The following is a 14,948-nucleotide window of genomic DNA, read 5'->3' on the forward strand; positions in this document are numbered from 1 at the left end:
TGATCAATACGACAAAAACCCTTTCTTCAATAAACACCAGCTTATTATCAAGCGGAAAGCAGATATACCTGTGGATAGGGATAAAAGTGAAATGTTGACATTTCTGCCTGTTCGACAAAACTCACAGAACTGCACCTACTGCATCTGAAACGCTGGTGTGGATTCTCTATCTCTCTCTCTCTCCCCCCCCCCCCTCCCCTATCAGCCTAACCTTCTGTGTTGATACATGAATGCTGGTACCCACTTACAGGGATGCCAGATGATCAGTGCAGAATGAAGGTCCCAGGAGAAAAGATCACATGGTTTTCTCTGCCCTGTGACGTCACCAGCAGATGGCATGGGTACCAGCTCTGGCAGTTGGCATCAATGTCACTTTTTAGAGATCAATGAGATAGTGCAGATATACACAGATCTAGACTCCAGGAGACGATGCGACAGACAGATTGAAAAAGATTTGGAAGGCAAAAATGAAAACTGGCTATTGAAAAGACTTTTTTTAAGGCCAAGGTAATGCAAATTCATTTATAATACCAATATAATATTTAACTGCAACTGCTGAGTGTGCATGCAAGTATGTGAAAGGTACAGGTTACAAAGCCGTGTGTTTTATGAATGCTGTGCTTCCTTCTTCATCATCTGTTTCAGTGTTTCTTAAATGTTGTTGCATACTTTCACCGATTATGTAATACCATACGGGGGCTATGGACAATACTCAGAGAGTTACATCTTTTGATAAGGGGCTTAGTTTTGTTTTGTTTTGTTTGGGTTTGTTTGTTTGTTTTTTTAAAATGTGCCTGTTTAAAAGTCCCTCACCTCCTTGTTTTGCGAATTTGCATTTGCGTTATTTGTTGGCCAGTTTGAAAATCCTGATATATGCTGCTTGAAAAGTGAGTGCAGGGGCAGGAACAATACGAGGAGAAGCAAATTGTTTCTCTCTCAACACCCCCCCTTCCCCGCTTTTCATTCTGAATTCTGAACACACGTGCACAATTGCAGTCGGAATCCTCAGTCCATTCCTGTCAGATATTAGCTGGAGGGAAACGTCTGTTCCTTGAAGAACACAGATGCTGCAATAGAATGTGATGGGGTTTAGCTTCGCTTCTGGTTTTTGTTTTGTTTTTTAACGGAAAAAACCAGTTAATTTTAAAATTAGGAAATTTTGTTTCAGATCCCCCCACCACCACCTTCTATAGAATAAAAGGAAAGCGTGCAATTTATTGCCAAATGCCTTCTGCAAATGTTTGGTATTTACACTATCCTGCTTTAATAGGAAAGAAATAATCCATGTATCACACATTTTCATACCGACCATTAGAAAAAGCCTCTCTTCGTATTAATTGAGTCACTGAATGATTCATTTGCCGCCTTTTCCATTTTAATTCTTTTCAATCAGTTCAGACTTGACTGTGATGATTTGTGGAAGAATGTGTGCAAACAAATAATTAGAATTAAAAAGTTAAAGGCATTTTTACTATTACCGAACAGATTAATTTTATTTTTTAAGTCTATTACCTTGACTCATTTGAAACTCTAGAGTTCTTGGATAGTTGAAATGTATGCATTTTATGATTATTTTTTATGAATTCCACATTTTTAGATGTTCTGTAAATTTGAGTTTTTAAAAAAAAAATTAAGAGGGAAAAGAATTGATTTTAAATTTAACTTTCCTTAATTGCCAATGTTTCTCTTCTGATAGTTATATTGCATTTTTGACGTAGACTTTTGGACCAATTCAATGCATAAATATAGCAAATGATAACAATTTTGAAGAATTGGCTGTATTTCTTCGATGTTTGTGGGTGTGTATGCACATACCGAAATATGCACAAGTCATTATTCTCAGTACTGGTAATTATGTAAAAACGTAACTGAAAATATGTGTAAGAAATGTAACCTTCACAAATGGATACACTTAAATCCTTGTGCTGGCATTCTTTCAGGTCACGTAAGATTATAACGCCATGTTAACGCTACCATTTGATGAGTCTGTTGTAGTGCCAGAGTCCCAGATGTGCAGAAAGTTTTCCAGAGAAAGTGAGGACCCAAAGCAAATCAAGAAACCCGAAAGCTTTGCAAAGCAGATTACGCACCAGGGGAAAAGCATCAAACGGACGACAGCGGAAGATACAGAGAAAGAGGAGGTGGAAGATGACCGAGAGGAGGAAGACGAAAACGGTTTGCCCAGGAGGAGGGGCCTTCGGAAAAAAAAGACCACCAAGATGAGAATCGAGAGGGTCAAATTCAGGCGACAGGAAGCCAACGCCAGAGAAAGAAACAGAATGCACGGCCTCAACGATGCGCTGGACAGCTTGAGGAAAGTGGTCCCTTGTTACTCCAAGACGCAAAAACTGTCGAAAATAGAAACTTTGAGGCTGGCTAAAAATTACATCTGGGCTCTCTCCGAAATCTTGCGGATTGGCAAGAGGCCTGACCTGCTGACGTTTGTCCAGAACTTGTGCAAAGGTCTCTCTCAGCCCACCACAAACTTGGTCGCAGGATGTCTACAACTCAACGCCAGAAGTTTCTTGATGGGTCAGAGCGGGGAGGTGGCCCACCACGGCCGATCTCCCTACTCCACTTTCTATCCCCCCTACCACAGCCCAGAGCTGAGCACACCCCCAGGTCACGGGACCCTCGACAATTCCAAGAGCATGAAACCCTACAATTATTGCAGTGCTTATGAGTCATTCTACGAGAGCACTTCTCCCGAATGCTCCAGCCCCCAGTTCGAAGGTCCCTTAAGTCCTTCCCCAATTAACTATAATGGGATATTTTCCCTCAAGCAAGAAGCAGCTTTGGACTATGACAAAAACTACAATTACGGCATGCATTATTGTGCTGTGCCACCCAGGGGTCCCCTTGGGCAGAGTTCTGTGTTCAGGTTGCCTGCAGAGAGCCACTTCCCTTACGACCTACATCTGCGCAGCCAGTCTCTCACCATGCAAGATGAATTAAATGCAGTTTTTCATAATTAATGAGGGAAAAGTGGAAACAAACAAATAAATAAATAAGCGGTCATTTACCTCTCTTCTCTAATTATGATAAATCGGACGCTTTTGCCCCGTCTAATCGGTGCACCTCTACTTTAAAAAAAAAAAAAGCGTGTTTGCTAAGTTCTAAAGTGTGTCAACTATTGTGGGGCATTTAAAAAAAAATCTCTGTGTAAACAATAATAATTAAAATAATAATAGATAAATAAATGATTTTACTTATCGGTATTTAATTCCAGATGGAACTTGGTAAGCACTGTGAGATTCTGTTTTAGCCAGATTTCTTAAGGTTTAATTCCCCCCTTCCTATCCTGTTTGTTCCATTTTTGCTGAGCAGTGTGTCTAAATAAAATTGTGGAGCCAAGAAAACGCACACTGTGTCTAAAAGTCTGCAACAGTGTTTTAATTGTACAGTAACTATACCAATGCATGCTACTCAGATCAGATGAGTTTAAAAAAACTGATGTATTTATAATAATTAGAAATGATATATTATGTAACGGAGAAGAGGTGATTTTTAAAAAAACAAAACTCTCCTGAATTTTTTTGTTTAAGGAAAAACTGTCGCAGGCATCATGAGACATAGTGGAGATGGTGCAGCAATATTTTAAGCTATGCAACAAAAAAAGAAAGTGCATCTAAATAAAATGAGTGCTAATCATTGATAATTATTCAGCTTAAAATTTGAAACATTTGCTGGCAGGGGCTACCTATTATTTTTGAAAGTTTTTTGTCACCGTTTTGCATCCATCATTTTACTATAAATCCCATATGGTATCTACACTCCTTTTGTATTATTCTGCCTTCACATGTAAAGTTTGTTAGAATGTACAACTGTGTTTTTCATTACTTCTTTTAAATGCAATTAAAACATAAATGTTTTCAGTCATCACCATCAGCTATGATATAAAGTCAGCTATGTCATACTGATTCAGTATGGTCATATCAGTGGACCTTGGCTGCCTTGTTATTTTTGTGCAATGTTATTATGTTCATACTATTTAGGAAGTTTGCGTGACACAGAGAGAAGTTTGATCCATTCAATTAAACATCCCAAGTAAGTGTGCTCAGGACTGGAGCACTGAGGAGGTAAATATCGCTCCAAACAGCCCATAGAGAGAACTGTACTGAGGTGCCACAAAAATTGTGAGCTACAGAGCTTTTGCTCCGCAAACCCCATCCATGCTGAGTTTGATAAACTGCTTACAAATATTTCAGTGCAGGATTGAGATTACATCTGATTAGTTTTTGGATTAACATATTTGATATTCTTGATCTATTCTCAGTAATAATTTTTAAGACTTGATTAAAGGAAATCTGAGGATGAGGCGGGGGAGGGGGGGAAACACAGCAGTTTCTACAAAACATCCCATGGAAGTTCAGCAAACATTCTGTCGCTTACTGATTTTGGCATCTAGTGTTCATAAAAAGCAGCAAGAGAAGAATGTGGAAAAACATTTTCCCTGATTACTGCAATTATTATTTATTATTTATACCCTACCCATCTGGCTGGGTTTCACAATAATTTTGTGTCACTTTCAGCCTGATCCCACAAAAAAACAAACAAACACAGATTTATCTGGACATTAGTCCTATGACTTCAGAAGAGTTTACTTTCATATATGTGTGCTTAGGGCCACTGGCTTTATTTAGTATTCCATCTCAAACATGCCAAATCTATGGTATTAAGTAGCATTCCCAAGATCAGAAGCTAAGAGATCCAGGAAATTTTCTGGGTTTATGTATTCTGTGCTTTGTTTCTATACTATATGACACATTTTCGGGGGGGGGAGGGGTATTTATGGCTGGTTCTCCATTTGGGAGAATGGTTTTCAGTGAAATTGTGTAGGGATATCCTATATTTTATCTTAGCTTGCAGCCCACCAGCCAGATAGCCTACCAGGAGCTCAATACATCTCTTTTTGCTTTTGGGGGGGGGCCTTTAAAAACAGGGTAGGGGACTTATCCAACACCTGGCAGGCCTCAATGTGGGGCTGGTATGCTGCAACTTGCTTGCGGCTCACAAGTAGTACAAGACGGAGTCTGTTTATTGTTCCCCCTTAAGCCCTTGATACTATTCTTGACTGAGCCACTCAGCTCAGCACATCTTTCAAGACTGGCTCAAACACATATATGCATCAATTGCTCTCCCCACGTGCCTCCTTAACACTTCATAACTCCATGTCCTGGGTCTGAGCCACTTCCGTTGCAGAAACATTGTGCTTTAGGTAACACAAAACTGTATTTCCACGATGTGGGATCTGCAGTGGCTCGGATCACGTTGCAGTCAAGAAGTGATGAATATGCAGGTGTTAACAGGTCCTCTGTGTGAAGGGGGTGGTAGCTTAAAAACACTCCGTACTTCAGTTGCATTAATAATATTTCATAGTAACACGACTGAGATCAGAGGGGGAAGCAGTTGCATGTGGCAGGTTCAATCCCTGGGATTTCTGATGAAAAGGATATTAGGTTAGCAGGTCTGACTTCGAGATCTTAGGATAGCTGCTGCCTCTAAAGTAGGCCAATGATCTGTCTCCATATAAGGCAGGTTCAGATGTTCTGCATTTGAAAAGCTTGCTGGTTAAAATGTCAACAATCTGATGTAGCACAGTCTTCAAGTGGTAGCACAGTGTTGTTCTTGCTCTGCTGGGGGGGGGGAGAGATTAAGAAAAGAGAGGAACCCCTGACTAGCTTGTATTTATCCTGTATTTAAGAAAAGCAAACAAAAGTGAAGAATTCACTGCCCCCCCCCAACCCAGAAAATTGCCATGACTAGTCTCTTCTGTGGTTGAGTAATTCTTACTCCTGGACAACCTAAAAGCAAATCTTGAATTCAGAATACAGTGGTACCTCGAGTTACAAACGCCTCAGGTGACAAAGCTTCGGGTTGCAAACTCCGCTAACCTGGAAGAGTTACCTCAAGTTGAGAACTTTGCCCCAGGATGAGAAGGGAAATTGTGTGCCGACGATGCAGTGGCAGCAAGAGGCCCCATTAGTGAAAGCACGCCTCTAGTTAAGAACAGTTTCAGGTTAAGAACGCACTTCTGGAACGAATTAAGTTTGTAACTAGAGGTACCACTGTATATATATATGTGTGTGTGTGTGTGTGTGTGTGTGTGTGTGTGCGCGAGAGAGAGAGAGAGAGAGCTACTAGAAGGTTGGGGAACACAGGAACCTGCCTTAAACCAGGTCAGACTATTTGTCTGTCTTGCTCAATATTATTTATATGATTGGAATCGGCCCTCCAGGCAGAGTGTCACACAATGTGCTACCATATCCTTTCACCTGGAGATGTCAGAGATTGAACATGAGACGTTCTGAATGCAAAGCTCTGTGTTCCTCCTCATATATCCCACAGACACTACAAAGTACAGACCATCTTAGAAACCTTTAAGATAAAATGGATGTTCCTCCTCTTCCCCAGCAGCAACTTGGTGTTTGCAGCTTGCGCCGATATGGCCGTGGGCATAGGTTTGCCTCATGCTCTCCCCTGAAGCCCATGTTCTGCTCAGAGTACCCACAGTTATGGAATCCAGGCAGAGAGGGGAGAGAACAGAGTTGCCAACTTCGTTGGCTCCCGGTCTCAGTTCAAAGTACAGGTACCTTTAAAGCCCTACATGGCTTCGAACCCAAAAATCTGCTGGTGTGGCTTCTCCGATCTAGCCTGCCCTCTCATGATATTGCCATCACACAGTCTTCTCCAAATGCCCCCAATTTCTGAAGGATGGTAGGTGATAGCTGGTGAGAGGGCCTTCAGATGGCAACACTTTTGGAATACCCTGCCTTTTCCTGAAGGCTACTCTAATGATTTTTGATAATTATTTTATACTATTTTGGGTGAGCCACATAGAGGTTTGGGGTTTTTTGTTTAATTAAGTGGTCTATAAATTTTGATAAATTTTAAAAAAAAATGTTACCAAAAACCTATTTGTTTTCCCCAGCTTTTGAACCTCCTAAGGAGAGGTTCTATGTTTTATTCCACAATGCTCTCTGAGTTTAGGCTGTTGTGCTTTGCTGCTATTTCTCTGTATTCCCCCAAGACACACACACACACACACACACACACACACACACACTAATGTAAGCCACCCTAAGGACATCACAGTGTTGAACACGCAGGATAAAATTATAGAAAGAGAAAGAGCGGGTGCTGGATGGGAATGTCTTGCAATGACCAACGCAGGATGAACACATACACTTTTTGATGCAAAGGGACAATTTGTCCCTAGGTCAAAGGGCTGGTGGAAGAAGTAGGCTATGTGCTGCTGAAACAAGTGGTCTCAAAACTGCAATGTCTTCCAAGTGGAATCCTCATATTTACAGACCCAGAGATTAGCTTCCTGAAAAAATAGCTATGAGCGAATGAGAGGGCTTCCCTCCTGTCTCCAGAACAAGGCGCAAAAGTAGCTGTACCAGTGGTGTGCGGTCAGTGGACTAGGGGGAAGAGGCTTGTCCCCTAAATGTTCCTGGGAAATTAGAGTATTAAAGTCTGGAGCCACTTTCCCAAAGCCCAGAAAACTCCTGCCTGGCTTAGAGATAGAGGCACAATGCTCCAATGGGATCCAAGAGCTCTTCTGCCAGCTTCCCAAAGCCCTAGCAGGGCTCCAGTGTCCTGTCAGAGGCTTGGTGCTTCCTTTCCAAAGCCTGGGAGGCATGATGCTCACACATGTGATGTCACAACCTCACGCATGTGACGTCACCTCCCCCAGTTGCCCTTGCAAGCTGGCACGTCTGGCTCTGCAGGTTCCCTACAAAAATTCCGCTACACACCACTGGCCAATGCTCTGGAAGACTTGCCCTTCCTGTTATGTGGCTTATGTATGATGATCCATGCATGCAAAATATACCGTATTTCTCCGTGTATAACAAGCCCCCGTGTATAAGCCCCCCCTATTTTGGGGGACTCAAAAAACAGAAAATGGGGGGAAATTGCCAAGAGTTGTTGAGCAAAAATCCTCTGCCCGCTCACCAACAGACCGCTCACCAATCACCTGGCCATTTGCTGCAGCAAGAGCCAATCAGCAACAGGAACCAATCCCCCATCCCCACTCTGCACTATCCATGTATAAGGTAAAAAGAAAAGGGACCCCTGACCATTAGATCTAGTCGTGGCCGACTCTGGGGTTGCGGCGCTCATCTCGCTTTATTGGCCGAGGGAGCCGACGTACAGCTTCTGGGTCATGTGGCCAGCATGACTAAGCCGCTTCTGGTGAACCAGAGCAGCGCACGGAAATGACGTTTACCTTCCCGCCAGAGCGGTACCTATTTATCTACTTGCACTTTGACATGCTTTCGAACTGCTAGGTTGGCAGGAGCAGGGACTGAGCAACGGGAGCTCACCCGGTCGTGGGGATTTGAACCGCCGACCTTCTGATCAGCAAGTCCTAGGCTCTGTAGTTTAACCCACAGTGCCACCTGTGTCCCATCCATGTATAAGACGAACCCCAATTTTTGAGATGATTTGATCTGGAAAAAAGCATCATTTATACATGGAAAAGCACGGTAACTTCAATATATATTGAAAGGGCTATGTCTGGCTTACCCTTCTCTTCCCCCATTTAAGAATAAAATGCAATGAACCTTAGAATGCAGCCTCATTATCTAGTTCTATTTAGCACAGGTTATACAAATTCTAGGTGGAAATTACTATTTAAAAAATGATGTGCAATATAAAAAAGATACGGCATCTATAATCTAATAAAAAACCCAAAGAGAGTTCAGACATTATCTAGAGTGCATCACCAATGCATTTATACAGCAATCAATGGTTATGTCGAATGCCGATTGGCTAGAGAGAGCTAAAGCTGTTCTCTGTGAACAAATAGGACCAGAAAGTGAGATCCAGGATGGAAAAGGTCCTGTCTGGGCCTGGACCCAAAGCAAGGAACTTCTTATTGAAGCGGCCTTTATGAGAAAACACTCCCTTATATGATAGACAAGAGCATTGTCATACAGAGCTGCCAACTCTTTTCTTTTGATCAGGAAACTGCTGGTTTTCAAGATGCAATGCACTCTTGCTCTCCAGTGCAATTGTATCTGTGCGAAGAAAATGTTAAGAATAGAGTGACTGACAACTCAATACAGCCATACAGTTACTGAATCTATATTGCAGGAAATCACCTCTGGGGAAAGCCCAACATTGGACACAATCAGAGCCAATTTAGCTGTGTGGAACACCTAGCTCTTCAAAACACAGAGAAAATGGATTTTTCCAAGCTTTTCTTACTGTAGACAAAGTTTACTTCTGCTTTTCACAACACAGAGGGATAATTTTGCCTCAAGTCCCCCTTGCAAACGTAAAACGTTTGATCTCAACCTGTTTTTTCAGACGTGAGGGAATTATTAAATAAGATCTGAGCTCTCATAAATGATAATCTCATAATGCTTTATATATGTATATATGTTTTTTAAAACCTCACAAAAATGTGGTCTTAAATGTATTTAAATCTCACCAGTGAACACGATGCCAGTTATTAAAAAGTAATTCTGGAGAAATTAGCTTGCAGCTACAAAATTAATATAATTCATTTATTACTTGCAGCCACAAATCAAACTGCTGTTAACACTGCTGTACACAATTTAATAGGCACAGTGAGATTCCATATGGCGGTAGATTTAGAATCCTGGTCATTCCATAGAGCCATCAGCAGAATAGTCTCATAGGCATGTTCAGTCTGCAAGCATTTATTGCAATTGTGGTCTAAAATAAATGTTTATTAACCATGAAAAGAAAGCTGAGGTCTTGTGCACATTGCTATAGCTCGACAGAGAAACCATTGATCTAAGTGGCTGGGTTTCTATTGTCTTAAGAGGGAGTTTGCAGCAGACACCCCGTGGTTAATCCACCTCCCGTTGGATTCAATGACAAATTAACCACTGATTTGAATGGGTTCCAAATACACTTTGCCACGATTCAGCAGCTCCAGTGTACAAATGGGTCTCAGAGGCGCCCAGGCAGTTCTGTGGTGCATATGGACTGCTTCACTCTCCTCTGCCAATTTGAGAAAAAATGGGCTGATCCAAAAATTTCTCAGCAAACAATTTTCAGGCATTTTCCTTCCTTTTTTCTGAGGTTCTCCTGTACTGCTGGAGAACTTCTGCCCTTCCCCAGGGAGAATATTTGGCAACTGCTGGAGAACTTCTGCCCTTCCCCAGGGAGAATATTTGGCAAAATGGCATCTCATTTTGGTTTCACCATCCATTAATTTTGGGTGCAACAACGGATCCAGTTTTAGTGTCATAGCATATTATTTTCGTATTGATGATGGAAGCAATAGCCTCGGCCACTATCCCTTCCAATCATTGTCTCGTAGACCACTGATTTCTTCATCCAGCAACATGAACTAAAGATTTTCATTCTAAATCCACATTTAGAGTTATTTAGAGTTTCATTCAATATTAAGAGGGGCAGAATTACTCAGACAAAGAATAGCAAGTGAAATCTCTCTGTTGTGCAATTTTGCAACCCGCAAATACTGTAGCAAATTTTGAAAAGCCATTTCAGCTCAGTTCAATTGCGAATTTTCACATGTATTCAGGCGCTGGTGGGGAACCTCAGACACCAAGGCTGCATGTGGCTTCCCAGCCCTCTGTTTTCGTCCCTCAAAATTATCCACAAGTCACACCCTCCCTCCAGGGTGATCCTCTTGTACAGTGGTACCTCTGGTTGCAAACGGGATCTGTTCCGGAGGCCCTATCACAACATGAAAAAAGCTCAACCTGAAGCGCCATATCTGCGCAGGTGTGTGGCATGATTTGGTCTTATGCGCATGCACGAAGCACAATTTAGCACTTGTGCGCATGCGTGAGTGGCGAAACCCGGAAGTAACCCTTTCCGGTACTTCCAGGTCACTGCGGGACATAACCTGAAATAACGTAACATGAAGCAAACGTAATACGAGGCATGACTGTACACATCCTTGAGCTTTGTCTGGCTGTAATATATCCCTGAACTGTAGAGGATGGAGAGATACCAGGCCCATTGGCAGGCCAGCTCTATATTACAAAGATGTCTGCAAGCATGACATGAAGGCTGGCAACATCAGTCCCACCATACGGAAATCCCATGAAGATGATCACAATGCCTGGAGACAGTCAGGTTGTGCATCCATAGCAATGACTGAAGGAAGCATGACAACTGGAAGGAACACAGAAACAAGATAGGTCATGTTGCATCAGCACAACAGGACGCCTTCATTTGCCGCAGCTGCAACAAAACATGTCTCTCCCATATCAATTTCCACAACCACAGCAGGTGTGTTAACTCTTTAATAGTTTGACCACTCCCACAGGTGAACTCTTCCATTGCCTCCTGAGATAGTCAAATGCCAACAACAAATGATAGCCCAGAACTCTAAATTACCACGGCAGTTTCCAAACCCAAAATCGTTAACATTAATGTCAGCATGTTCAATGTTCACACCGGTCAAGAAAGGAACTGCTCTCCTTATATCATGCCAGGCTGTGTGAAAACAGCATGAATTTGCTAGCAAAGAATGAGTGTGGCTGTTTGCTTTGATGCATAATTAGACTCAATTTCTCACAACATCCCCAAGACTTTACATCTGTAAAGTCTCCTAAACTGAAGGGCAGCCCAAGACATTTTGCTGCCTAGCTCAAGATGAGTAGCACCAAAGGCTGGGCAAGTTATTTTGGCACCTGGGGCAAGGAAAATCTCCCGGATCCCTCTCCTATTCCCTAGCAATAAAAATCCTAAATTAAATAACTACAGTGGTGCCTCGCAAGACGAAATTAATTCGTTCTGCAAATTTTTTCGTCTAGCGAATTTTTCGTCTTGCGAAGCACGAAATCCCATAGGAATGCATTGAAAATCAATTAATGCGTTCCTATGGTCAAAAAAAGTCCAAACAAAGCCAAATTTGGTACAACAAGAGTTTATTAAGTGCTCTTTAAAGTCACACATACTGTAAAGAGCATTTCAAAATTCAAATCCAGATTTTTTTTAAAAAAACAGCAGAGTGGCCCAATAGTCACAGAAAATCATAAAAATGCAGAAAAAACCCACAAGCTTCCAGATTCTTGCAAACCCCTCCCCAACTGTTCCCCCACCCACCCAGCACACAGAAATTCAAATCCAGATTTTTTTAAAAAAACAGTAGAGTGGCCCAATGGTCACAGAAAATCATAAAAATGCAGAAAAAAAACACACAAGCTTCCAGGTTCTTGCAAACCCCTCCCCAACACCAAGTCCTTGAATTCCAAACACCCCAACCCAAAATCCAACCCCCCCCAAAAAAAGTTTTAAAAGCTTAACTTACCAAATGGCTGCGAAAGAAGTTTTGGAAAAGCTTCAAAAATCACCAAAGTCTTTAAAAACCTCAAAAAAGGCTACTATGTACACTGCGTTCTATGAGTTGCTCCTCGAAGTCAAGTCGCAACTGTATTAACGGTGTTAAGAAAAAGGAAACAAACTTGCAAGACGTTTTCGTCTTGCGAAGCAAGCCCATAGGGAAATTCGTCTTGCGAAGCAGCTCAAAAAATGGAAAACCCTTTCGTCTAGCGAGTTTTCCGTCTTGCGAGGCATTCGTCTTGCGGGGCACCACTGTAGTAAAATTTGCTTCCCTCTCATTTCCCAAATCAGCCATCTCAGTCTGCCAAACAGTAGATCCAACTCTGACTAAACTCTTGCCAGCAACTTCCAGGAAGCGGCTGAGGGTTTTTATAGTCGGACTTGTGTTGTGATGGCCCCCTGATCTTGATCATTCTAAATTAGAGACTCACTGGGAAAGAAACATTGGAATTGCAGGGGATATCTCAGTGTAAACATTGACTCAAAGTGCTGCTGCAGTGAAAAAGGTGAACTCCGTATTGGGGAACTTTGGGAGGAAACAAACAAATAAATAAATAAGTGCTTTTATACGTTATTGTGGAGCTGGGAGAGGTGCAGGAAAGGACAACCCAAATGATCATGGGACTAGAGCAAAGGATCATGGGACTAGAGCAACATTTGGGGTTGAATGGTGGGAAAAGCAAGACGGACAAAAGGGAGTAATTCTTCACGTGACACAAAGTTAAGCTACAGAATTTGCAACCAAAGCCTGTCAGCTTTGGCTTGCTTTAAAGGAGGATTAGATAAATTCACGCAGAATAAGGTTATCAGTGGCTACTCGTCATTTTAAAAAAATGAGGCGCTGATACTCATATCAAAATTCTGTGGGTGCCAGCACAAAATGGCTGCCACAGACGGCAAAAGAAATAGGTGGTGGTATTGCATACTGGTGAGTACCATCACAACCAAAAAAACCCAAGCCATTGCAACTAGTGATGATGGTTATCTTATCATCTCTCGTTTCAGACAGTGTGTCTCTGGATGCCAGTCGCTGGGGAACACAAGCGGCAGATTGTTGTAATGCTAAGGTTGTTGGCTTCCCAGAGGCAAAAAAAAAAAAAAAAAATAGCCACTATGGTACTAGACAGACCTTTGTCCCGATCCATTAGAGCTCCTCTTATGGTGCACTTTTGGATCCACACTACGGTTGAAGTTTGCTGATGTTTTTCTTCTTGAGGATCTAGAGTTGGCGTACATTTGGATTTCTGACTTTTCAAGTTTCTTGGGTGTCTCAATAGCTAGTACCCTATGTTCCTTTTAAATAAAATTGTGGCCTGTTTAATCTAGGATATCTTCACATTGTTTTGTTCAGTGAAACCTTTCTTGTGGCAAAAGAGAGAGGGGGACATGCTCCACAGCCAAAGGGATGAGTCAACAGAAGAAAGAAGTGACATAGGAGCCAACTACTAGGGGCCAACATCCCTCAAATATTTGAGGGAGCCACTCCCCAAAAAACTTGGTGGGCATTGCCATTCAAATGGTGTGTGTGTGTGTATGGTGTCGTGTGGTCAATTATGTGGGGTGGGGCTAATCTCCCCCCCAAAAAAATTATTTTATTCAAGTTAGCACCCCCAGGGTGTGCACATCTGATCAACTCCTGCAAAAGTAACCAACACTGTTTGCCTTTGTGAAGAAAATGTGAATGCAGTTGTCATGGACCATGGCTGCAGGAAAGAGGGACAGAAGGGAAAAAAAAAACAACAAGAAAGAAAGAAAGAAAGAAAGAAAGAAGAAAGAAAGAAAGAAAGAAAGAAAGAAAGAAAGAAAGAAAGAAAGAAAGAAAAAGAAACAGCCATCTATAATAACCTCACATTGCAGTTCTTCTTAAGGAGGAAGGGAGAAGCAGAACCATAAACAGGTTGAACTTGCAGACAATGTGTGTTCTCGGTTGTCTCCGCTGAAAAGAGGTTGTCAGCCTCTCTTTTGTCTCTTCTGTTCTCATGAGTTCGCAGACCTGTGGGGAATATAATGAGGCTTCGTGCCTGCACCTCCTGGTGTGATGTTTTTAAAACTTCATTTCTAGCAACATATTCCTCAGATGCTTCTCCTCGATTTTCTTGAGGCATAAGGACCAGTTGATTATGCAAATGAAGGTGCAGAATGCAGGAAATGAGTTAGACACAGAGGGAGTTGCTGGCAAATGCCACTGCATCCTGAGGGCATAATGGTAAGAGACAGCTGCTACTGCCAGCCTAAGAGCATGAGCTGGTGGGAGTTGCTTTGCTCCACTGAAAAGCTTGCAGTCAGATCAAGATTCTCTCTACTTTGGGAGAAGCCGAGCTCTTTGGCTCTAGCCTTTGTTGTTGTCTAATGCTCTCTGTATGAGACTTGTCTCTGCTGAGAGAGCAAGAGGACTCTACAGCCATGCATGTACCAGAAAAACAGGGACGCCTCAATGTGGCATCTCACTATTGTGAAGTGAGCGAATGGCAAGGCAGGCAAGTGTTGCGCCGAAAGGGAAGGTAATAATTTCATGAATAGATAAAGGATTGCATAACACGGATTAATAACAGCCTAGAAATTCTCCGTATAGTTAAAGGGATGGGTTTCCCAGTAGTAATGTATGGAAGTGAGAGCTGGACCATAAAGAAGGCTGATTGCCGAAGAAT

At 42.2% G+C, this 14,948-nt stretch overlaps 1 protein-coding gene across 1 annotated transcript; it reads left to right on the forward strand.

The window, feature by feature from the left end:
- The first annotated feature begins 250 nt into the window (after positions 1–250).
- On the forward strand, positions 251–3,083 carry NEUROD6 (neuronal differentiation 6). The gene is made up of 2 exons (XM_083580114.1): positions 251–507; positions 1,941–3,083. The coding sequence occupies exon 2, from the start codon at positions 1,962–1,964 to the stop codon at positions 2,973–2,975; it is 1,014 nt and encodes a 337-aa protein (XP_083436240.1). The 5' UTR covers positions 251–507; positions 1,941–1,961; the 3' UTR covers positions 2,976–3,083.
- Positions 3,084–14,948: the final 11,865 nt, after the last annotated feature.

Source organism: Podarcis filfolensis (assembly GCF_964270895.1).
Source record: "Podarcis filfolensis genome assembly, chromosome: 12".
Lineage (NCBI taxonomy): Eukaryota > Metazoa > Chordata > Lepidosauria > Squamata > Lacertidae > Podarcis > Podarcis filfolensis.